This window comes from Balaenoptera physalus (assembly GCF_965194825.1).
Source record: "Balaenoptera physalus genome assembly, chromosome: 18".
In the NCBI taxonomy this organism is placed as follows: domain Eukaryota; kingdom Metazoa; phylum Chordata; class Mammalia; order Artiodactyla; family Balaenopteridae; genus Balaenoptera; species Balaenoptera physalus.
This window is the reverse complement of record NC_138899.1, coordinates 72532899-72559690: the sequence shown is the minus strand read 5'-3', so window position 1 is coordinate 72559690 and position 26792 is coordinate 72532899. Positions and strand designations below refer to the sequence as shown.

General features: G+C 33.9%; 1 protein-coding gene across 5 annotated transcripts in view; it reads left to right on the top strand.

Annotated features, from left to right (window-relative positions):
* Positions 1 to 26792, top strand: part of PDS5B (PDS5 cohesin associated factor B) — a 199996-nt gene that overhangs the window by 120495 nt on the left and 52709 nt on the right. For all 5 annotated transcript variants that reach the window (XM_082435491.1, XM_082435493.1, XM_082435489.1 and 2 more), the window contains exons 16-20: positions 2064 to 2203; positions 3737 to 3852; positions 9439 to 9544; positions 11998 to 12158; positions 25959 to 26082. In XM_082435491.1, coding sequence (XP_082291617.1) covers positions 2064 to 2203; positions 3737 to 3852; positions 9439 to 9544; positions 11998 to 12158; positions 25959 to 26082 — 647 coding nt within the window. The remainder of the gene's footprint in view (positions 1 to 2063; positions 2204 to 3736; positions 3853 to 9438; positions 9545 to 11997; positions 12159 to 25958; positions 26083 to 26792) is intronic.

The window sequence follows — 26792 nt, the reverse complement described above, 5'->3', positions numbered from 1 at the left end:
TACGAGCAAGAGCTGGGTTTTATTACATAAATTTATTTTTGAGAATACATTCAAATTACTGCGTAACCTTGCTGTTAAAAACTGCGTCTGTGCTTTGGTATTGCTTGGTCTAATGTGAATCTATCTGAAGCTAATTTCATTCTGAGCCAAAATTTACAATGAAAGATATACCTAATAACTACAAAAGATCTTCTTTGAAAAAAAAGTTAATTTGCTTTTTTGCTTTCAGTGATTTTAAATAAAATGTTATTTAATTGCCTTTAACAGTAAATACTAAAGGATTGTGTAGCACATCTCCTTTGTTCAGGGCAGGGGTAGGAAAAAGTAGCGCTTTTTGTAGGTCATTTGCTTTTCCTCTCACCTCAGAGATCACTGTGTATAGCATATGGATGGAGGGAAAATCAGGAACACCTGGAGGAATGCTTCTACTGAGCTTCCACGTGGTGGTAATGAAGAGTTCTTAGATGGATTTTTGAGATGTTAACAAATATTCCGAGATGTGTGTGGAAGTAATGCTAAGACACCAAAGAGAACAGTAACCTAATTCACTGGGTATTAGACTAAGTGATAGAAGTTTTAGCATGAGTAGAAATTTCCCAAAAAGACCAAAATATCTTTTGGTCCTGAGCAGTTAAACATAAATTAGTTTTCAGTCCCTTTGGGTAACTTAAAGCAAGTGATTTTGTGCTATTGCTTTTTAACAACTATTTCCCTGGTTGTTTGGCTGCAGACACTGTCCCCTAAAGGAGATCGTCTCCTATATTCTTTCTGTTTTTAACCCCCTATCCATTTTCTTCCAACAAGTACAGTATTTCCCAAATTCTGTTGTGAGGAATGCCAATATCCTGCAGGTGTTAATAGTATCATCAGAAAAAAGAGTTCCATGGTCTAGTACGTTTGTAGAATCCTGAATTAAAGGGGCTTTTTGTTGTTGTTTTTCCCTTCCTCCCTTTCTCCCTCTATCTCCGTCCTTCCCTCCTCTCTCCCTCTCTCTCCCTCCCCCTCCCTCTATCCCCATTTCACTTTCTTTTTGTTTTGTTTCTTAAATGGTAATGCTTTATTGTAGCCTTTAATATGATGCCTATATGTTATGGAGGGGCTGTAAAGTGACATTTTCCAAAACTATTGACAAACAGTACAGTAGAATTTTTGTACTCTAGAAATATGGAAATGTCATACAGTCAAGTAGTTAGGAGGAAAATTTGTTCTTACTATATTCAGTCATCTAGCCAAGACTTAAAATGGAATTTCAGAGTTGTATATGAACTTGAAGACTGCATTTACTGTATTCATATTTTAAGATTCTACACATTTCTACTACTTTTATTAGAGTCCATAGTTCTATATTATAATTTCTGTTATTAGAAGGATCCTACCTAGTCTTGTTCTCCCTCACAGTTGTGAGTAGCCAGAAAAAAATGATTCTAGGATGAATATTTTATTAGCTTTCATAAGTGTTTTGATACATGATGTATTAGGAGAGTAGTATAAAACTCATCTTTGATTCTGCAAGAACTCATCCTTTCTCATGCGATAATGGCCTACCCAGCAGTAACACCTGGAACGTGTTGCTCAGCATGTGTTGGTGCCAAGTAGCATGCGTGTGTGTGTACATTATCTCTGGATGGTGTAACAGTAAACAGTGCAGTACAGGAAAATGGTTTCTTCATGGTAAAAGTGATTGATCTTCATCTCTTGCTCTGAATTGCAAAAGAACAATGTATACAGCAAGCTCAAGGGATAGTAATAAAATCGGTATTATTCAGGTAGACATTTAATGCCTTTAAGTATTATAAGGAGTTATTTAGAAATAGCCAGTTTGGTCTTTCTCTGCATAGATGGTCCTTCACAATGATCTTATTTTATGTTTCTAGGAAACAGATTTTTATTTGTGAAAATTTATTATTGAAGGTGCGCTACGATTTTTATCGCATTAAATTAAATGAATTTGTAAGTTTGGATTATTCATCAAAGTAATAAAAAGAATGAAAAATGTTGATCTCATTTATTATTTTGAGAAATTTCTAAAATTGTATTTTAATTGAATTTTAATTTAATTTAAGGAAATTTGCCAGATCCTGGTAAGGCTCAGGATTTCATGAAGAAATTCACACAGGTGTTAGAAGATGATGAGAAAATAAGAAAACAGTTAGAAGTACTTGTTAGTCCAACATGCTCCTGCAAACAGGCTGAAGGTTGTGTGGTAAGGAGAGAAATTTAAAAAGAGCTCATGTTTGGAGAAACCTCGAAATCTTTTTTTGTCCCCTTTTGTAATTCGTTACATAAAATTTAGAAAATATCACAAAAATAACAATACTTGTTAAACTGTAATTCCTCTATAGAGACAGTTGCTAATATTATGGTGTATGTTTATATTATACATGTATCTTTGTACATTTTACTTTCCCATTAATTAGTCTTTTGCAGTATTTAGTAGCAACATAGCACACCACTGAATATGTGTACCATAATTTATTGAACGGCCCACTTGTGTTACACATTTAAATTTTTTCCAAGTTTTTGATTAATGTAAAGAATACTTAATCTTTATAGCTAAGTAATTTTACACAGTCTTGGTTTCATTTCTTTAGGATATATTCATTATTGACCAGTTATCACTGTTGGGAACAAGCAAAACTCAAACAAAAACATCATTATTTTGATAGGATTTGTAAAAGTGGTTACTAGTCATCTGACCATTTTTTCTCCTTCAGTGTATTAGCTATTCTTACTTCTTTTGTAAATTGTGTGTTTTTTAGTCTTTGCCTATTTTTCTGGAATACTTGTCTTTATCTCGCTGATTTGTTAGTATGTCATGGCACTGTATGTTAATTAAGCTGCAGATATAGTTTTCTGTCTGTTCTAGTTTTCCCTTTTCATTTTGTTTATGATGTCCTTTACATACTATAGTTTTGTTATCTCGCTAAGTCTATCAGCAGTCTCCTCAAGGTTTTTGCCTTTGGAGTCCTGCTTATGAAATCCCATTCTATTGCAGGTCAATGAAAATGTTTACTGATGTCAGTATTTTTTTTTTTTTAATATTTATTTACGTTGCGCTCAGTCTTAGTTGCGGCACGCGGGCTCCTTAGTTGTGGCTTGAGGGCTCCTTAGATGTGGCATGCGAACTTTTAGTTGCGGCATGCATGTAGGATCTAGTTCCCTGACCAGAGGTTGAACCCGGGCCCCCTGCATTGGGAGCACGAAGTCTTAACCACTGCGCCACCAGGGAAGTCCCTGATGTCAGTATTTCTTAAATCTGTTGCCAATGTATCGTCCTAAATTCTTTTTTAAAAAAGATGATTCTTGGCTCTACGCCAGGTTGACTAAATGAGAATCTTCACAATGAGAGCCAGGAATCTGTAGTTTTAATGAGCTCCCCTAATAATTTTGCTTGTTGAAGTTTGTGTATCCACTGACCCTTGGTTTTATTCTTTCGTATTTGTTTTCATCGTTTTGGAATATTTTTGGTATAAGTTGTGAGATAGGGATATAACTCTGCTTTTATTCTAAATGTCTGTTTAGGTATTTCAATATAACAATATATAGAATAATCTATCTTTTTCCTACTTACTTGAAATATTACCTTTCTCCTATGCTAAATTCTTAGTCTATTCCTATTGATTTGTTTATTCCGGCACCAATACTACATGGTTTTAATTATTATAGGTTCTTAACATTTTAATGTAATGAATTATTTAAAAATACTTTTTTAATATTTTAAAAATCTACATTACAGCGTGAAATAACTAAGAAGTTGGGCAACCCCAAACAGCCTACAAATCCTTTTCTGGAAATGATCAAGTTTCTCTTGGAGAGGATAGCACCTGTGCACATAGATACTGAATCTATCAGGTATTTGTATATTAAAATATTGAATTTTCATCACTATTAATTCATTCATGCTTTAGTAGTCAATCATTATTGGGTACTTGCGCTCATTATTGAGTAAGGCACTCATAGTATAGGTTTATGTATATACGTAATGGCTATACCCTAATCTGTAGATATCTGTAAATAGATCTATTCATATATATGTATATGTTTGTATATATACATACACTCCTCTGTATATATATATGTATGTATTTAGTTTTTCTTGTTATTTATTTTAATTTAGGTACTCTTTCAATTTGGATGAGAATTTGTCAATCCAAGCCTAGTTTTTGTCTGTTACTAGTATACTAGTTAGTTAGCTTGCATAGGTTAACTAATAGAAACAAATTGCAGTTCTGTTCTCAGGAAAAGTAAACTAAGTGAATATGTTGTAAAACAACATATGATGCATTTTCACAGATATCTGAGAACTGAAAATGTTATTTTTAAAACAACCTTCATTTAAAGTTTCAGGTTTGAAACTTTATCACCTGACTGTGATATCTTGGAAAATACTTTCTTTTTATATCTGTACTTGGTTTTGTAAAATGTGGGAAGAGCTCTTTTCTTTTCTATTTATTTATTTCTTCTTAGTTTTTATTTTATTTTATTTTATTTTAATTAATTAATTATTTTTGGCTGCACCATGTGGCATGCGGGATCTTAGTTCCCTGTCCAGGGATCGAACCTGTGCCCCTTGCATTGGGAGTACAGAGTCTTAACCACTGGACCGCCAGCGAAGTCTCCTTTTCTTTTTTTTTTTTTAATAACTTTTCCTAAAATCTTTCAACTGGTTGAAAAAAGAAAGTACTTATAAAATATATATATAGCATACTGATTTATTAGTGATCAGTAGTACCTTTCAGAGGTATATTGGAATCTAAAATAAATAATACTAATGGTACACTCTGTACTCAGTAAAGCCCCTTTGGGGGTTTTTTTTTTTTTTTTTTGAGGAGGGCATAGGGTGTAGCTTTTCACTTGTGACCCTCCATAGAGTAGGGAGACAGACCCTACTTTGGATGCCCATTTGTCACTTTGGACTCCTCTTGCATCATTTTTCATTTGAAGAAAGGGTTCTTCAGTTTGAAAAACAAAAGGAAACAAAACAAAAAACCAGAACCTTCTATATTAATACAAGGAAGAATCTGAATCAGACTGAAATTCATTAATTAAATAAATAATCCCATGCCTTCTACAATATATTTGAAGTAATGCTAGTTAGGTATTGGCAAAGCATATTTTCTGCTTTTCATCAACCTTCTGTTGAGTAAGGGAATAAAGAGTTTTAATCAGGAAATTATATTATAGTTCTATAAAATTGGTGCAGATAGTGTTCAGAGGACTGAAAGAAGATTTCTCATAGGGGGTAGTATTTGACCTAAGAGGAAGAATGGGGTAAGATTGTATTTCTACAGAAATGGGAGGAGTATTCTAGGTATTGAGATTAATATAAGCCAAGCTAACTGGGATAAGAAAGAACAAGGATATTTAGAAAATGATTGCCATCTATTTAAAGTACAATATGGAGAAGTGTAAAAGTGTTATGAGGTGATTCTAAAAAAGCATTTGGGATCAGATTGTGGAAAGCCTTTAAGATCTAACTTTAGAGCTTTTACTTTGTTCTTTGCTCTTTTGAGAACCAGGAATGATTGATGATGGATAGGAGGAGGGAAGTCAAAGAGATAGACTGCTAAGATGTTGTTATAATTGTCTGTGGATGGTGGTAGTGGGATGGAAGGGAAAGAACATATTTGAGGAAGGTTTTGAAAGAACAGTGTAAAAAATGGGTCATCTTACTGGAAATGAGGAATAAAAGGGAGGAGTCACAAGTATAGGGGGTCAAGTCCAGATGATGAATAGTATTACCATGAAAAGAATGAAAGGAGCTGGTAAGAAAGGATGTGCTGGTTATTTGGACGCAATTTTTTTTTAATCAAGGCAAATTGAATTTAAAGTGGAACTGTGAGAATAGATAGTTCCCTGAGCAAGATTATGTAGAAAAAAGTTAAAAAGATCAAAAGATCATGGACAGAACCTTGGAATTTTTTTTTAACAGTAGAAAAATTACAGAAAGGTAAGAAAACCAGGTTATTGCAGTATTTTGAAACTTAAGATAGAAAAAGTTTCCAGCAGTAATATGTGTGATGAACAGAAAGACTGAGGACCAAAACAGGTCTTTGACTGTAGCAGTTAGTAGGTCATGGTGTTACAGAAGAAATGTTCAAACATAAATAATAGTAACAGGTAGTAGCCATTAGTGCTTATAACACGCCTGGGCTGATTCTCTGTGTTTTACGTGTTTTAACTCACTTCTTAACTTTATAAGGCAAGAAATAGTTTTATTCCCATTTTACAGGTAAGGAACAGTGAGCTACACAGATGTTTGAGTAACTTTCCCACTGCTGGGAAATAGCTAGCGGCATTTAAACTGAGGAAGTCTGGCTCCAGCGCCCTCTTGCTTTAGCCACCACGCTGCAGAAAGATTCCACTCTTGTTCCCCACCAGTAGTCAATGAGTGTCCAATTCACCTAACTCTTCCTGATAGTGACTTAACCTTTTCAGTCTTTGCCTTTTTATAGGTGAATGATGGTACTATTTTAAAAAAAAACAAAAAATTGTGAATAAGGTTGAACGTTTTTTCCCTATGTGTTTCTTGGCTAATTGTGTTTCTTTTTATTTTTCTGTGAGTGGCTTAGAGGAATTGTCTTTTTCTTATTGATTATATGAATGCTTTATAAAGTAAGGCTAGTAACACAGTTTGATTGCCTTTTAAATTTGTGCTTGACATTAATAAATATTAAATTATATAATCTATTATTTGTTTCCTTTATGATTTCTTTCACCTTTGGTATCATATCAAGTGGTTATGTTTTTTACATTTAGTCTTTAATTGGTCTGGAATTCATTTCGATGCAAGGTGGAGATAGAGATCCATTCTTTTTTAAAATCCTGATAGCTAGTTGTATCAACTCCATTTATTGAAAAATTGATACCTTCCCATTTGATTTGAGATGTTCCCTCATTACAGCATAAATTCTTATATTTGGGGTCTTACTGGATTTTCGCCTTGGTTTCTTTGTCTTTTGAGGCTTTTATGATACATTTTTATCTCATTGAGAAAGTTCTTTCATCCCTCCTCCCCTAAAATATACTAGATGTTCCCAAACATTAATTAATTTTTCCAGATGAGCTATAGAATGTGTCTGTTGAATCGTTGTGTTCCTCTGAGATGTAGTGAAAAACACCATTTGTGTAATACTGTGTTTCCATGCTTGTCTTGATTTTTTCAAATCTTTATGCTCCCTTAATATAATTTCAGAAGTTATGTACAGATTCTGTGCATTTAAAACTTTTTAAAATAAGTTTATTCATTCATTTATTTATTTATTGGCTGTGTTGGGTCTTCGTTGCTGCGCATGGGCTTTCTCTAGTTGTGGTGAGCGGGGACTACTCTTTGTTGCCGTGCGCGCGCTTCTCATTGCGGTGGCTTCTCTTGTTGTGGAGCACAGGCTGTAGGCGCGCAGGCTTCAGTACTTGCGGCATGAGGGCTCAGTAGTTGTGGCTCGCAGGCTCTAGAGCACAGGCTCAGTAGTTGTGGCACACGGGCTTAGTTGCTCTGCAGCATGTGGGATCTTCCTGGACCAGGGCTCGAACGCGTGTCCCCTGCATTGGCAGGTGGATTCTTTTTTTTTTTTTTTTTTTTTTTTTAATAGGGAGCATTTTCTTTTTTCAAATTTTATTTATTTATTTTATTTATGGCTGTGTTGGGTCTTCGTTTCTGTGCGAGGGCTTTCTCTAGTTGTGGCAAGTGGGGGCCACTCTTCATCGCGGTGCACGGGCCTCTCACTATCGCGGCCTCTCTTGTTGCGGAGCACAGGCTCCAGACGTGCAGGCTCAGTAATTGTGGCTCACGGGCCCAGTTGCTCCGTGGCATGTGGGATCTTCCCAGACCAGGACTCGAACCCGTGTCCCCTGCATTGGCAGGCAGATTCTCAACCACTGCGCCACCAGGGAAGCCCTGCCAGGTGGATTCTTAACCACTGTGCCATCAGAGAAGCCCCTAAAACTTTTTATTCCTAGTTATTTTGTATATTTTGACTTGTCATTATAAATAGATTTCTTCTACCCCTCACCCGCCTGTATTTTTTAGGTGGCTTTGGCTAATACAGAACAGCACAGTTGAATTTTAGTGTTTTATTGGTGTCACCTCACTGAACTCTTAGTATTTTGTAATAGTTTTTCAGTTGATTCTCTTTGGTTTTCCAGGTTGATGTTTTTTCTCATAGATTTTTTTATATCACTGACTCTTGTTCTTTGGTTACTAGCTCAATTGTACCTCTTCAGGAATGCCTTTCCTGACTGCCCTGGCTAACCAAGGGTCTTGTCTTCTTGTCTTAGCCTTCTTTCTAGTCCTTATTGTTCCCTGATTTTAATGTATTTGTTTGCTTATTTTTGGCCTTTGGCCTTCCCTCACTAGACTGAGAGCTTCATGCTCTTACTCATGGAAGAAAATAATGAATTTAATTTTGGATATATGGTATTTTTCATTCCTGTGGTACATCTAGGTAAAAAAAAACCTTGGGACTGATCAAAATATGGGAAGAGGATTCAGGCTGAAGATTTTTATTTGGGGTAGTTGGAGCTATGAGAATCAGTTAATCAGGGAAAATGGGCAGAAAAGGACAAAACATCCTCAAAGATACTAATCGTTAAGGGAATGATAAATTTAAGAGGACGCTGCGAGGAAGACAGGTATATTTGACTTGTAGCTTGACCTTAGATTTGAGTACATAATATTTTTGTAGAAATGTAGATCTACTAAACATTTTAAGGAACATTGAATAATTGAATTTTCTTATATTTTGATATGATTATGTCTCTAACCTGCTGTTTGTTACTTGTTTTTTTTTGTTAAAGAGAACAAATACCTGTCAGAGCGAATGATTATTTTCAATAATAGTGCATTACAAATGATTATTTTAAAATCACATAAGCTTGTTTTTAGAAGAAAATTTCAAAACGTGTTTCCTTTTTGATCTATTCTGAATGTTCTAGTGAGGATTTATTGTATGTCTGTTATGTGGCATTTTTACACCTTTCAGGAGGAGGCCTTTCTGGCTTTTATAACAGTGCCAGACACAGTAATATTTGCTAGATGGTTTGAAAGTGCTTAATGTTGCCATTTATCCTTTATTTCAGTATACGTTTTCTACTGACTGGAGTAATAATGAACTTTAGATAGTTAGAAAACATCTATTATCATTCACATGTTTAGGCATAAACTTTACACGGAAAATACAAGAATAAAAATATAGCATTAATAAACAGCAAATCAGATAACATTTTGACCTCATTTGAATGGACAAAGGAAAATATCGTTTCCAAAAGAAGCTATATTTACTATAGCTCTCTGTTTTGCCATAATGGTTGGGCAACAGCTGTATCAAATTTTATGTAGTTTAGTTGTGGTCTGTGTAGAAAATGTTCAGGATTATTTTTCTTAGACATTGCTAATAGAAGAGTTTTAAAAAAATGAAAAAAAATTATTTTTTCATACTTTAGTGCTCTTATAAAGCAAGTGAACAAATCAATAGATGGAACAGCAGATGATGAAGATGAGGGTGTTCCGACTGATCAAGCCATCAGGGCAGGTCTTGAACTGCTTAAGGTAAATATGCTTAAGGTGAAATTAAGTGCCTAATTAGACAATTGTTAAACATGTATAGTTTGGATTTTTTAGACTTGAGATTTGCTTCTTTAGGTTTATAGAACCTGAAGTAAAATTTTCTTAATCATTTTTAGGTAATTTTGAAATTGCATGTTTATTCTAACATGTAAGCTAAGTATTCTCAGGTTTAAATTGTATAATATAACCTAGTATTAATTATATTAAGGATTATAATTTGAAGCTTTCATTAGTGAACAGAGAACTTGCTTACCCCTACCACAGGAAGAATCAAAATTTTAAAGTCCGTTTTGTGTGTTATTTTGTTAGCTAAAATATACTACTACCCTTTACTGATTACAAAAATATCAGTTAATTGTTGATAACATTGAAAATATAAAATAATAAAGAAGAAAACATTGAGAAGCCTATCATTCATAAATATCTTTTGTTTCCTTTTAATCTTTAGAAAAATGTACACTTTTATATAGTTGAGATCAGACTGAAAATACAATTTCGTATCTTGACTGTTTTCCCATAATAAATTATAAGCATTTTTCTCAATGTTTTTTTAAGACAGTATTTTTAAGAGTGTCAAAAAACAGATCTGATTTTAGATGTATGCTTTAAGTTAATTGCCTCTGTTTCCTCATCTATAATGGAGTTAGTAACAGTACTTCTCTCACAGGGACTAAATTAGATCACGTACTTAATGTCTTAGCAGAGTGTCTGGCTCATACTAAAAATAATAATAAACATTATTTTTTGAAATGGTGATTAGTTCATTTTGGGGATATCATAGTGTTCCCAACTATTTTCATATTGTTGGATATTTAGATTTTTCTAATTTTATTACTGCTAAGGTAAATATATCTAAGATCTCCTGCTAATGTCTTTCTTTCTTTTTTTTTTTTTTTTTAAATACTAGAAGGACATTACTGGGTCAAAGAGAATGACCACTTTCAAAATTCTTGGATATATGTGTATTCAGATTCCTTTACAGAGAAATCGTACTCAAACAGTACATATAATTCAGTAAACAGTGTATGAAGGTGCCTATCTCCTATCTTCACAAATTTGGAATAGTATAAAATTTTAAGAGTTTTACTAATCTGATAAGCAAAAAATAATGTTTTAATTTGTATAATTATTGCTAGTTAGATCCACCTTTCATATGTTGATCATTAGTGTCTTCTCTGTGGTGAATTCATTACTTTTATCCTGTGTTCATTTTCTACTGACATCTCAATCTTTTGTTTTTTTAACTGACTTAAGTGAGCTTTTAATTTCCTTGGCTTTTTTATAGGACATATTTGATATATAAAAAAATAAAACGTATTCTGTTATATGTAAGTTATAAAGTATAGTAATAAAATGAATACTAATAGAAAGTAAAAGGAATGATAACTCAAATTAAATAGAATATTAATACTGTTGAAGTTCACTGAGTGGCTTTTTACCCCACATCTCCCAGGTCTGATTGTCCTGAATTTGGAGTTTATTATTCTCTTAACTATTCAGTATAGATTTTCCATTTATGTCTATGTGTATATCTCTAAATAACATCACTTATTTTGCTTGTTTCTCAGTCTTATAAATATGGCATTATGCATAATACGTTTTTCTACTACTTGCTTGTTTTTACATTCTACGTTTGAGTCTAATTATTTATTTTAAGCTTAAAAGTCCTGTCATGTTCAGAGGGGTTTTTATTGTTTGTGATTTTTAAATTTGAAACAACACAGCTAAAATTTATTTTGAAATTGTGTATTGTAGGGGAGGGCCTAATTTGATTTCCTCCAAATAACTATCCACCTTTACCAGGACTATTTATTAAAAATAAAAATTCCATCCATTCTCAGTTATTTTCTGTTACCATCTTTATGATCTGTTACACCCTATCTTAAGTGCTTATATATGGTAAGCTCTACTTATTGCTTTATTTTTTCTTTTTTTTTGTTGCTTCTAATGTGAGTACCATGTTGATTTGATTATTGTAACCTTACAATATCTTTTATTGTCTGGTGTTTTACCCCCTTCCCTAGATTACTTTTTTCCGAAAATGTTATTAGCTGGTCTCTTCTAATGACCTTTGTTTAGAATCATAGAGGTATTTTTAAAAATTCTCTCTTCTCATTTTCCTTTTCTCCTACCTTCATTCTCCTCCACCCCCCTCCCCAAACATTAACCAAATCCAGATTATTTTGAGTAGAATTATGTTAACATGTAATTTAATTTTGAAGGTAATTGTTTCTTTAGATTGTACAGTCTTCCTACACAAGAACATTTCTGTTATATATTTGAGTAAGTTTTAAATTTTATTTATAGTGCTCTTATTGATTTTTTAGCATAATTATTTTTGTATTTTCTTGGATTTGTAGTATTTCTAATATGTAACATTTGAGATTTATAAAGGTGAAAAGGATTACAGATCATTTTTTATGATCATTTTTTAGGTGCTCTCATTTACACATCCCATCTCGTTTCATTCTGCTGAAACATTTGAATCTCTCCTGGCTTGTCTGAAAATGGATGATGAAAAAGTAGCAGAAGCTGCACTCCAGATTTTCAAAAACACAGGAAGTAAAATTGAAGAGGATTTCCCACACATCAGATCGTGAGTTGAGATTTTTCTGATAAATATTCTGGAAGACAGAAAAATAACTTACTGTTTCTTGATTTATGTAATAGTTGGAATCTTTTAAGTTTTGAGGAAATAATGTCTGGGTTATCTTAAGTCTAAAATATTCAGTTTAGATTCTCATTCCTGGGAGAAAGCATTGATTGGTTTTAGAAGATTCATGAAAATGTAGGGTGAGCATGGTGTTTCTCTCTGAAGCATCAGTTTTGCTTAAAGATTTTTTTTTTGAATTGTATATATACTTTTCTTTTTTTTTTTAATTTAATTTATTTATTTTTGGCTGCATTGGGTATTCATTGCTGCACGTGGGCTTTCCCTAATTGTGGTGAGTGGGGGCTACTCTTCGTTGCCGTGCACGGGCTTCTCATAGCGGTGGCTTCTCTTGTTGTGGAGCACGGGCTCTAGGCGCGCAGGCTTCAGTAGTTGTGGCACGTGGGCTCAGTAGTTGTGGCGCACGGGCTTAGTTGCCCCGTGGCATGTGGGATCTTCCCGGACCAGGGCTCGAACCTGTGTCCCCTGCATTGGCAGGCGGATTCTTAACCACTGCACCACCAGGGAAGCCCTTAAAGATTTTAATGAAAACAGTTTTACAGTAAAACAGTTCCTTGGCATATTATGGCATAGGATAAGTAATTCATGAAAATTTAAGGTCCAATGGGAAATTCCAAAGGCATTTCAACAGGATTGTCCATAGCACTCTTTACTTTCTTCTGTGATTATGAGAATTGACTCGAAAATTTTCAGAAGTATTGCTTTATTTGGCACAGGGAAGCAGAGAAGCATGGTAAAAGCATCCTAACAGCAGTGTGTTATGTGTGTGTGTTTGTGTGTTCTAGTATTTCCAAGAATTGGAAATTGTGCTGTTATCCTGGTGATCTCTAATAGTGGTTGATTATTGTTCAAGATTCTTTAATAGCTCAAAAAGAATAAGTCTTCATTCTTTATGAATCCCTGCTTGCTTCTCTGTATGCATCTCTCCTCCCTGTTCCTGGAGAGCATAGCTGATAGTTGGTCTTGATATTGCCATAGTCACTGGTGATTGGTTTTACTTCCAGCTCATTACTTTTGGTCTAGTTAGTTGTGGTTGGGGTACTGTGCTTCTTCATGTTGAAGAATTGCCTGCAGCTCTTTTCCTCAGAAAGAGACTTGGACAAAGCTAGCTTTTAGAGGCTCAGGTATACTTTGTTATTACTTTCTATTTGCATGAACTTAATCAATTCTAGAAACTATTGATATATAGGACAAAAGCATTATTTAAGTGATAATTGAAACATAAAAGAATTTTGTAACAGTATACTCTTTGGCAAGGGTAAGAAACTTTATTGTTTAGACCTGGCTTCTTAATTTTTAAGGGAGCTTAGAACATAAATATCCCTTTTGGAACATAAATTTCCCTTTTGAACTGCAACTCTCCTATCCAGATCAGAGATCAGAGTTTGGAGATATGTGTATATACACACACTATATGTATAAACTGTATATAACTCTACCATATACTGAATGCCCACTTATTGTATTATCTCATTTAAACCTTGTAACAATTCAGTGTGATTTCTGGGAATTATCCTAATCTTCCAAATGGGGAATCTAATGTTTACTTGAGGTAAATGGTTCTAGGTCACATAGCTAGCAAATAGCAGAGTGAAGATTTGAATATAGGCCTGTTTGTTTGCAGTGTGTATGGTACCATATCCATTATGGCACAGTTCCTTTCTTAATTAGAGCTTTGAACAAGTTTTAGTTTGATTTATTCAGTGGAGGTTTTAGTTTTCATTCTAGACTGTCTTTCCTAGTACCCTTTATATTTTAAAGAAACATTGTTTGATATATTTGTAGGAGAACTATGAGAGCAAGGTCAAAAGGTGGACATTTTAGAACACACGAGGGCATTTTAAAACATACTGTGCTTTAATATGGAACTGAAGTACTTAGAGTTATTTGATATATATGCTGAGTATATTTCGGATATCTCTCATGAGGAGAATTAATTCAGCTGATATTGAATACCTACTGTGTGTACACACTGTTCTCGATGAAGTAATTCATAGTATATGTCTTCCAGGAGATAAAATATGTGTGCAGATTTTATATTTTAAATTATTAAATTGGGTGAGTTGATGTTGAGGAAAAATGGTAGAGTTAAATGAATGTTTATTAAATTATCTTCCCTTGAATTCCCTAAAATAATTTAAAAGAAAAATGTAAGAAGCTACCACAAGCTGGACAGAATTGGTGCTAGATAAGCCATTTCGACTGAATTGAGTGTGAGAACATTGACAGTTGATAAATGTATCCCTGAATCAGATGTTTAAGGGAATGTATAATAAGTGGTCTTTCATTTGCTCATTTAGAGGGAGGAGTTTGAGCTATGGGCAGCTTTGAGAGAAATAGGGAAAACCTAATTTCAGCTGGAGTAGAGCTAAAGGAGAGACTCTGTGGTCATACCATTTTTCTCTGGGCTTAACAGGAGGAGCAAAGCTTATAGGTGAGGTAAGGCTTAGAGTAGAATTGTGAAGCAATGTCTCACCGACTTTACAGGAACAGAAAAAATTATGTGCTGACCTACTAAACTAAAATGATGGTGAATTATGGGTTCCATTATGACTCAGTAAGTCTCTCAGGAATCTGGCTCATCCCAAAGCAGGCAGATGTGCCGAAACTGAGAGTCCCCTATAGCATAAGCTATGGTCATAGTCCAAGTGGAGCTGGTTCTCAATTGGAGGAGCTTAAGCAGACTTAGAAATTACACAGAAAAAAAGGACTCGCTACCTTTAGTCCCAGCTTCTTCCTCCATGCTGTTTATCCAGCTAATTAAGCAAGTGTAGTTTGAGTTGGGAGTTCTGATGTTAATTTTTTAAAACAAGTGCCCAATGTTCAGTCATGAGGGAGACACTATCTACATTTTTGTTTAAATGGTGGAGCCAGAGAGAATTTCTCTTATTCGAAGATGAATTAACAGAATACAAATAAATTAACAAACATGAATCCTATGGGGATAATTTAGCGTTCAAAAGATAGCTGATTAGCACTTTGGAAGAATTGTATTTTTCTAGGAAAAAAGAGAATTTTAGAGAGTTGTTCTAAACTGCCAAGAAAATTAAACAACAAATGACATCTGGAAAAAAAGAACAAAAATAAGATAACATAGAAAGAGAAATGGCAGAACTAAGGATAAAGAAGAGCAGGAACATATTTGTATTATAGAAAGTAATTTATTATAAACAGCAAGGAGCAGAGTAAACAATATTGAAAATGTAACCAGGAAGGGTTCTGTTGAACTTGAGGAAACTGCATAGAATGTAGATATAGTGGGCAAAGAAATGAAGGCAGTTAAAGAGAATTGCAGATAGTGAAAAGCCATGATTAGTTTCTGTGGAGAAGACAACAGAATAATGGAAAATGGAAAACATTTTAAAAAAATAATAGTAAACTTGTTTAGAACGTATGAAAGCATGAATCTGGAGATTAAAAAGGCTCATGTTTTAGGAAAATATTGTGATGGAATTTACTGAATTTTCAGAGATTACAGAAGTGATTTCATAAACATCAAGGGAAAAAAAAAAAGGTAGATCATGTACAACGGAAAGGTAATGAGGCTGACTTATTTCTTTTCAACCACAAAAGATTTCCAAAGTTAATGATTCAACAACTAGAGAGTTTTGATGGACAAAAAGAATGTATCTAAAGCATTTCCTAACTAGCCAAGTTGTGCTTAAATAAGGGGAAATGAAGGATATTATTTAGGATTCAAGGACTTAAGGAATGTATTAGCCCCTTTTTATTGTGAGGTCACTCTGTCTACCAAGTAGTGTGATTTTTTTTTTCCCTTTGCATTCAGTTTAGCTTATGCCCCTAAATCAAACTTTTGTTTTCTTCTTGTTTGCACATCTCTGATTTGTCTTTTCTCATCATTTTACTTTCATTATTTAAGTTTTAGATGTGGCTATATCTATGTCTTAGATATTTGAAAACCTGAATTTTTTTTAAGGGTGATGTAAATAAATAAAATTGGGTCAAGTAGAGGGAAGGGGAAAACCTAACAGACTATAACTATAAAAGAATTAGAGAAAATTACCCTCTAATAATAATAATAAGGGCCAATAAAAGGTGTGTGTTAAAGGAGGTATTTCAAATCTATATATATATAAAAAAAGACCACACAGGAATTCTAATTCTTTTTAGTTGTTCAGAGCATAGGGGGAAAAAGAAAGCATTTAGATTACTTCTTATAAAGCCAAGGTAACTAGCAGGAATGCTAGAACCTGATAAAAGATATCCCTCCAAAAGAAACCTAAGACAAATCTTACTAATATTGATGCAAAAATTGTACATAAAATATTATCAAAAAGAGAGTTGACAACAGTAAAAGAAGAATATACTATGGCCAAATGTGGTTAATTCCAGGAATACAAAAAGGGTTACTACTAAAAAGCCTAATATTCATGTTATAATTCATTATATAAATGAGTAAAAGGGAAAGGGCACACAATAGATCATTTTGACAGATGCTGAAAGGGCTTCTGATAAAAAAAAAAAATCAGCTATTTATAATTAAACCCAATAAAATACGATTTAATGCCTTCATACTTCTCAAACCAGTATGCACCATCATATGGTAAAACACTAGAAGCATTCCCAGTAAAATCAGGAGCAAGATGAGAAAATACACTAGCTCTGCTCTGATTTAACATTGTTTTGGAAGCATTAACCAATATAATTACATAAGACAATAAGAGGTGCAGGCGTTGGAAAGGAGGAAGCAAAGTTATCATATTCTAAGAAAAATTCAAGAGAATGAACTGCAGAACTACTAAAATACTAAAAAATAAGATGGGCAAAATAAGTATGTAAAAATCCAAAACTTTCTTTATATACCATTAACAATCATTTAGAAAATATTATACGAGTAGAAATCATAAGATTTAAAAGTAAAGTGTATAAGAAATTTGCAACCCTGTACAACCCTATACTAGTGAAGGGTATAATATTTAACAGAGAAATTAGGAAAACTTAGAATATTGAGTAAATAATTGGCAAGCTGTTTTAGAAAGAAAAATTAATGTAGACTGCTTACTTGCTTTTACATATATTCCAGATGAGTCAAAGATTATTCATATATCTAAGATTTTAAATATATATAAAATTAATTAATAAACGTATTAGTAACCAGTACATTTTTTGTAACTTCTTACTTTGTGGTGAAAGGGACACTGATGCCAAGTCACAATTGAAATATTGATGGATTGGATTTTTAAAAATTCATTTATTGAAAAAATATTTGTAGAGCCTTCATTGTGTATAAGGTACTTGAGGATGTTAAAATGAAAAGGACAGGTTAAGTCTCTGCCCTTATATTTTAGTGAGGGAGAATACTATTTAGACAAAAGCAAAAATCATGAAATAAATTGAAAAGAGAACTGGTATGCTGGGAAGCTATTTTCAATATATATGACTTTAGAAAAGGTTAATATTTGTAATGTATTAAGATTCTTAACAAAGGAATAACAGAAATGTCTCACAGTAGAATACTAACCTAGGGAATAAATAAGAAATTTACAAACAGGAAGTCCTTCATCACATTAGGAAAGGACATTTATGCCTGCTAAGAGTACTGGAGGAAAATACAATACCCACATGCTGTATAACCAGTTTTAGCTAGCATGCCAGTGCTGCTCTCAGTTGGAATATAAACTGATGCAGCTCTTCTGAGTTGGTAATGTGGTAATACATACCAACTTAAAATGTGTGTGGTGTTTAATACTGTAGTTTCGCTTTGAGGAATTTATCCCAGAGATAATTAGAAAATACGTCTACATAGTGGTTATATGGTTCAGGGTCCAGTCAGAAACAGAAACCATTCCAGGTATTTTAAACGTAAATAAATTAATTAATACAGATGTTTGAAACTTGAAAGAGCAAAAAGTTGCTTTGGCAGTTCAGAGATTATGATTTGCTGGAAGCAGTTAGCACCCTTAGGGCTGGTGGAACAACTGGGAATAAACGGTGTTAAGGACCGCCCAGTGGGTGGAAGAGACTGTCCACATCGTGCCAACTAACTGTCAGAGTAGGGGTGGCCTGGCTCTTGCTGCAGGGTGGCACAGCTACTGCAGAGAAGGCCTTAAAGAAGCTGTTGTGTCTCTTGTTGGAAGAACCTACCAGCTCTCGTGGGAGTCTGGGAAATGTAATTTGCAGATTTACAGCTCCAGGATCTCAGAGCAGATTATAGGATATAAAGCCCAGAGACACTAGATAAAGAGCTAGCACAGGGATGTTCATGGTTTTGTTGTCAAGATTTAAAAAAAAAAAACCATCTAAATGCTCATTGGTAGGAGATTGTTTAGATTAATTGTGGTATAGCCAGCCACTGAAGACCTGTGTGACCTTTAAAAAAAAAGTTTCCAAATAATGTGTATTTTGTATTCTCATTTATTTAATATATGTATGTATGTACAGAGAAATTTTAGAAGTAGTTCTAAAAAATGTTAACACTAATTATTTCAGGGTAGTAGGATTTGGAGTTTTTTTCTTTATTTATTTATTTTTTTTAATTTAATTTATTTATTTTTGGCTGCATTGGGTCTTTGTTGCTGTGCGCGGGCTTTCTCTAGTTGCGGTGAGCGGGGGCTACTCTTCGTTGCAGTGTGTGGGCTTCTCATTGCGGTGGCTTCTCTTGTTGCGGAGCACCAGCTCTAGGGGCCCGGGTTCAGGAGTTGTGGTGCGTGGGCTCTAGAGCACAGGCTCAGTAGTTGTGGTGCACGGGCTTAGTTGCTCCGCGGCATGTGGGATCTTCCTGGACCAGGGCTCGAACCCATGTCCCCTGCATTGGCAGGCAGATTCTTAACCACTGCGCCACCAGGGAAGCCCTTCTTTATGTTTTTAATGTGTTTTTCAGTTTTGTTTGCAACCAGGGCGGCAGGGGGGTTTCCCCTTGAATTTGAAGGGGAAAAATCAATTTAATGAGGGAATAAAGGATTTCCTTTAATAAAAACTTATTAATATAAAAAGCAGTCAGAAGATAGTTGCTTCATTTACATTCATTAACTTCTCAGTCTGCCTAGGACTTTAGAATTCTTGAAATTCTTTTTTTTTCCTTCCTTATTGTTTTGGTTTATTTCTGTTTTCTGTTTAAATGAGTATGCAGAACATTGGATGAACTTAAAATTTCTCATGCTATCTTTGAAAGTCTCCACCAGAGTTGCTTCTTACTTGTCTGTGACCTGTAATTTTTCTCTTGATTACTAAGAAAAGAGATTATGGATGTTTGTATTGTAAAGTCTGACTTATGAGAAGATAGGTCTTCTCTGGGGACTTCAGTTACTGAAGTAACCAGAAAATAATAATTTTTCATTTCACAAACAATCCACAAACCACAGACTAAAAAGAGAGCATTTTGGTGAGGCTCGAATTGTTTTTTTACATAGTTTATTATTGAAGTTTTCAAACATATAAAGAAGAGGTAGAATATTATAGTGAACTCCCATGTATCCACCAACCCGTTTATATATAAATAACTAAAAGCCACTTTGTTTAATTTATAATTCTACCCACTCCCTGCATTCCCCTTATATTTGAAAACAAATCCCAGACTCTGTATTTTCATCTATACATCTCAGTATCTCCAAAAGATAACTCTAAAAAAAGATCACAATACTTTATCGTAAACACAGTTAATAATAATTTCCTAATAATAATATCCAATTAATTTTCTCAAAAATATAGTAATTTTTTTTTAACAGTTTGTTTTTTTTTTCAATCGGGGTCCAAGTGAGGTTTCTACATTGTTATTGGTTGATAGGTCTCTGAAGTCCCTTTTCTCCTGTAGGTTTCCCCTCCAGTTAGCTCTTCTCTTTGTGTTTGATGAAGAAACCAGGTTGTTTATCTTGAAGAGTTTCACATAAACTGATTTTTTGCTTTTTGCTAATTGTATGCCTTTGGCATGCTTTAACGTTTTCCTGTGTTTTCTGTAAAGTGATAGTTGAATCCAGAGGCCTGATTGGATTCTGCTTCAGCTTTTTTGTCGTCACAGGACCACTTTGTAGGTGGTGGTATGCTCTTCTCTCAGGAGGAATGTAATACCTGGTTGTTTCTCTTTTATGGTGTTAGCAGCTGATCATATTTAGTAATCAGTAATGATACTCTGTCATTCCTTTATCACTTGTTAGCTGAATACTTTTATAAAGAGGAACTTCTCATCTATTCTTTGGCAGGATAAGTGCTTGATACTTTTTTTTTTTTCTTCTTTTTTTCTTTTTTTAGCATCAGAAGTTATTTATTCAGGCTTTTTTTCTGTATCTAATATTATTTGTTTTGCTCTAAGTCAATTAACTTGCAGAAACATAAGCATTACTTTAAAGCACATAAAGAAAAATTAAAATGCTTTTTTTCATTTTATTTATCAGTTTATTTTATTTTAAACATCATGAATCTTTTTTTTTATTGGAGTATAGTTGCTTTACAATGTTGTGTTAGTTTCAGGTGTACAGCAAAGTGATTCAGTTATACATATACATATATTCTTTTTTTTTAGATTCTTTTCTCATATAGGTTATCACAGAATATTGAGTAGAATTCCCTGTGCTCTACAATAGGTCCTTGTTAGTTATCTGTCTTATACATATGTAGTAGTGTGTATATGTTCATCCTAAGCGCCTCATTTATCCCTCCCCGCTACACTTCCCCTTTGGTAACCGTAAGTTTGTTTTCCATATCTGTAAGTAATGGCTGATTCTTTTATGTATTGAACAGAGTTCAAAATAAAGAGTGAGGAGTTTACTAGTATCCTCTGTTGTCATCTTTTAAAAATATAATTATAAACTGATTTACTCATGTTTGTGTTTCAGTCAATTACAGTGATCACTCGATCCTCACATTGTCCCATCTATAGGCTATTCAGATTGACTTCTGAATCCTTTTGAATAACTCTACTAATCTTTGTAAATGTCTTTGCAACCTGGTATGACAAAATGTTCCAGACCCATCTTGTACATGTCCTGCCCCAGACCTGGATTCAGCCATTTCTCTAAGGAGCCCTGGTTCCTTTTAATGGGAATAGTATTAAGAAATCAGAATGTGAATCTTGTGTGTACTAATTGCTAATGTGTGGGTCACTTTTCTAGTACAATTCTGTGGATACAGCTTAAAAAAAAAAAAAAGGTTTTTTGGAAGATAAAATGCATTGTATGTTTATATTGATTATTCCAGTTCAAATTGGGTTTTTATTGAGCCTCTTCAATTTTACATTTTTATCTTTTCCCCTATGCTGAGATAATACAGGATGATAAAACTATGATATTACATAATAACTCATTTGAATTATCCCATAATAAATACAGAACGGTCTCAGAATAGTAGTAGCGCCACCAGTGTGATTCCTAAAAACAGCTGTTTGTTTGCATTATGTAGTTCTCTTTTGTATTCAGGGTGTATCACGTTAGGGATTTACAGTCAAATTCTTGTGTTTTAAAGTTACTTGAAATGATTCTTTGTATGGTTATGCCACCAAATGGATGCACACTTTTGTTCATTTGTTTCTTTTTATTTTTTGAGGTTACTTTAAAAAAATTTTATTTCTTAATTATATGAAATATTCACAGGTTTTAAAGACAAGCTGAAAAAGCAAGATATATTCTAAGAAGTCTAGCTTGTACTCCTCAGCACTCTACCCTATTCCTTCTTACCTATAGATAAACTTAAAAGACGTCTTTTCATGCATGTTGGTCTAGATGTGTTTCAGTGCGTATGTGTATATGTATGTGTGTTCACATGATCTCTTTGATAGAAGAATGATAAAGTACACTATACATGCCTTTCTCCACCTTGCTTTTTTTTCTCTTTACATATACTAGCAGTTATTCCACATTTAAATATTTATTTTGTGGATATATCATAGAATAAATGCATATATAATTTTACTAGATATTGTTACAGTTCCCTCTGTAGTGGTCATACCATTTCGCATTCTCTCCAGCGGTGTATGAATGTACTTGGTTCCCCATAGCCTTGTCAACAGACTATGTTGTTAATGAAATGTTTCTCCTTGTCCCTGGTTATCTTCCTTGTTCTGTAGTCTTTGAGAGCAGCATCTACTTTCATTTGTATTCGTGTTTGCAAGGCATATCTCTTTTTTTTGGTCTTTTATTGTCTGTCTTTTTTTTTTTTAATTATTAACATTAAAATTTTATTTATTTATTTATTTTTGGCTGTGTTGGGTCTTCGTTGCTGCGCACAAGCTTTCTCTAGTTGTGGCGAGCGGGGGCTACTCTTCATTGCGGTGCGCGGGCTTCTCACTGAGGTGGCTTCTCTTGTTGTGGAGCACGGGCTGTAGGCGGTCAGGCTTCAGTAGTTGTGGTGTGCGGGCTCAGTAGTTGTGGCTTGTGGGCTCTGGAGCGCAGGCTCAGTATTTGTGACACACGGGCTTAGTTGCTCTGCAGCATGTGGGATCTTCCTGGACCAGGGCTCGAACCCGTGTCCCCTGCATTGGCAGGCGGATTCTTAACCACTGCACCACCAGGGAAGTCCCAGTTCTCTCATTCTTTCATTCTTCCTTCCCTCCCTTGCTCCCTCCCTCCCTCCCTTCCTTCCTTCCCTGTAAATGTTCCTGGGACTTAATATTTAAAATAAATACCTTGTAAATATCCTATAGTTTGAGTTTGGTCTTTGTTTTGTTTTTGTTGGTTTGTTTTGATTTTGGTTGTTTTAATCCAATTTGACACACTCTTTCTTTCAATTGGAATGTTTATACCATTTACCATTTAATGTAACTGTTGATACAGTTGGGTTTAAAGCTGCCATCTTAATATATGTTCCCATTTCTTTCTATTTCTGCCCTCTTTGAGGTTGAGTATTTTTAATGATTTTATTTTATTGGCTTATCTGTGTTCAAATAAAATTATACCCCTTAATGTATATTGTAAAAATCTTGCAGCAGTATACTTCCATGCCTTACCCCTCCAGGCTTTTTTGCTTTTGTTGTCATATATTTTGTTTCTATATATGTTATAAATGCTACAGTATGTTACTGATATTTTTGCCCTAAATACTTTGATATATCTCAGGTTAACAATAGCATATTTCTTTGATTTGTACACATATATTTACCTTTTTTGCCATTCTTCATGTTTTGGATATCTATCCATATTTTCATATGGTATCATTTTTGTTCCTGAATAGCTTTAATGTTTCTTAGAGTATAATTCTGCTTATAATTAATTATCTTAGCTTTTCTTTGTCTGAAAAAGTCTTTATTTTATCTTCATTCTTAAAGTATTTTTGCTCGGAATAGAATTCTAGGTTGAGAGTTCTTTTGGTTTTTAGTACCTGAAAGATGTCACTCTCTTATTTTCTGGACTGCATAGTTTCTGATGAAAAGTGTTCTTCATTCTTTGTTCCTCTATACATAATAGGTCTTCTCTAACTGGTTTTGAGATTTTTTTTTTTTTTAATCGCTGTTTTCACCAAATTGATAATGATGTGCCTTGGAATGGTATACTTAATGTTTCTTTTGCTTGAGGTTTATTGAGATTCTTGGGACTGTGGGTTTATTTTCATCATATTTGGAGTTTTTTTGGTAATTCTTTCTTTCTTTCTTTTTTTTTTTTAATGTTCTCCCCTTCTCACCCCCTTGGTTTCTGGGACTCCAATTGCATGTATTTTTGACTACTTAATATTGTATTGGAGGTCACTGATGTGCCATTCTTTTTTTTTTCCTGTCCCCCCCCTTTTGTTTTATTTTGCATAGTTTCTATTGCTATGTCTTCAAGTTCACTGATCTTTTATTCTATAATATATATAATCTGCTTTTATTCTATGTATATATTTTTAATTTGAGGTATTACATTTTTCATATTTAGTAGTTCCATTTGGGTCTTTTAAATATATATATTTCACTTCTGTCCTCATCATGTTCATGTTTTCTTCTTACCTTCATGAGCATATGGAGCATATTTATAACAACTGTTTTTATGTCTTTGCTAATTCTGTCACCTGTGCCATTTCTGGGACTGTGTCTATTGATTAATTTTGTCCTGATTATATATTAGAAGGTCTTTCTGCTGTGGCTGGTGGAAACATGAATTGCTACCGGCCCTGTGTGTGGTAGGGAGTTTTTTGGCCTACTTCTTTCTAACATTCTTTTCCTGGTCTTAGGTAGTTTTTGCTCTTACATCACGCTGATCATTATTCAGCCAAAGACTCAAGGATACCCCTCTTCAGGTCTACAGAACTCCAGCTCTCTTTCTCTCTTTGTAGCTCCCTCCTCTGTGGTGCTTTGCTGTAGAAAGTTTAGCTCCCTTGGCCTCCCTGAATTCTCATTCCTGTCTACCTCAACTGCATGCAACCACCAGGCTCTATTTGGGTCTCTACTTCTTGTACTGCAGTCTGGAAACTACCTCCTTGCAGTAATTGGGGGCAGATGTAGGGCTCTTCTAGTTTGTTTCCCATCTTTACGGATTTTCGCACTGTGCTTCCTATTGTCCAGTGTCTGAAACCATTAACATATTATCTTGTTTTCTGCTTGTTTAAGGTAAAAGAGTAAACCCAGTCTCAGATATACTGTCCTAATCTGAAGCAGAAGTCCTCTGAGTATAGTTTTAATTTGTATTTATATATGTTTTTAAAGGAGTGAAGATAAACATCTGTTCACATATAATTGGGTAATTTGTTTATCTTCTTTTGAAGAGCTTTCTACTCTGTTAGATCCAACCCATTTTTCTGTGATATTGTTGGTCTTTTCATTCTCTGTTTGTAGATGTTTACATTTTAGGGATATTAACCCTTTCTCTGTAACATGAAATGCAAAGTTTCCCTTCAGTTTGTCATTTTTTTAAAATTATATTTTGCTGTTGGTATCTTTTCTGAGACATATTATTATAATGAATTATTTTATCTCTAATTTTTTTTCTACTGGAGCACTGGGTTGTTATTGGGCAAGGGCGAGGATTCAGAAGTTGCTTTCACTGTGAGATGTATTCATAATAGTTGAGCTAAGAGATTCTGCTTTATTCAGGATTTTAAGTTTTTATATAGTGGAATGATACGATACATAAATGTCCTTCCAGGTAGCTATATGACCCATTCCCTACCTCTTTCAGAACTCTGCTCAAATGTTACTTTATAAGCACGTCTATAAGCACCCTATTTAAAATTGTAACACTGTCACACACTTAGCTGCATTCCCTATTCCTGTCCTCTTTTTCTTCTTCTGCTTCTTTTTTTCCCTTTACAGGAGTTACCACAATTTGACATATCATATGTTTTTGTAATCATGTGTCTTATCCCTAATATGCTGGTAGCATGAAGGCAAGGATTTGGGACTTTTAATAGTGCCTGGCACTATAGTAAGTGCTCAATTTGTATTGTTTAAATGATCAAATTTCTGTTCATGTAGGTTGTTTTGGCACAAAGTAAAAGGTGAATTGGAAGAGGAAGAGCCTGGAGAAAGAAGGTGTAAGGTGGCAGAAGCTTAGCTGAAGTGGTACCAGTGAGAATGAAATAGAAAAGGCTAAAGCAATGACATTAAAGAGAAGAAATGGGTCACCATCCTTGTTTGTTTTTATAATTATTAAGTAAAAAGGAAAAAATACTTGTATTTGGATTATATTTTTAATATGGATATTTATAAAGCGAAATTATAGAATGAAAATGTCTGAGTAGATGTTATGACTTTTTTTGTTTTTACAAAACATTACTTAAAAAATACAAGCGTTAAAGTATCTAGTGGAAGTCATGTTGTTTTTTCTGGTTAATTGTTTTTCTTTAATTTTTTTTTTTTTTTTTTAGAGCTTTGCTTCCTGTTTTACATCACAAATCTAAAAAAGGACCCCCCCGTCAAGCCAAATATGCTATTCATTGTATCCATGCGATATTTTCTAGTAAAGAGACACAGTTTGCACAAATATTTGAGGTAAAGAGAAAAGTTTTTTGTTTGTGTCATGTTATAGTTAAAAAACAAATATGAATGATTTTATAGGATGTTCACATTTGGAGATGTATCATTTTATAGTTTATTTTCAGAATTGGAATTAGTATAATCAATATTGATGGGCGGTTAAAATCAGAAAATATCTGATTATTCAGATGTTTAATGCTAACTCAGATTCAGAAATCAAACAGTTGTATAATATTTTTTGACATTACTTTATACGTTTAGTATTAGGAAACTATTTTTCATTAGTAAGTAATTACATATAAAATCCCACTTACTGACAGTAGGTAGTAGATGATTATCAGTTTACAGATTTGAAAGTTAGATTTCTATATATGAGATACTACTGAAGTGTGGGGTTCTATAAATCCATACTAATTTGTAATGTAAGGTAAATAAGTTTAAGTTTGTACTTCAGTGACTGACATAATTTTATGTCAGATTAAAATGTGCCTTTTCCCTTGCAGAGCATTTGGTCCACACCAAAAGGTCCTTGATATTTTGGTGCTCTCCAAAATGTCTGTGGGCATATTTGGTCCATGCCAAATGGTTTTGGACAGGACCAAATATGAACAAATATCGAGGACCTTTGTGTGTAGACCAAGTGTCTTATGGATGTATTGGATAGGACCAAATGTCTACTGACCATCTTTTCAATATGTATTTTATATTATTTTTTCTGTACTTGG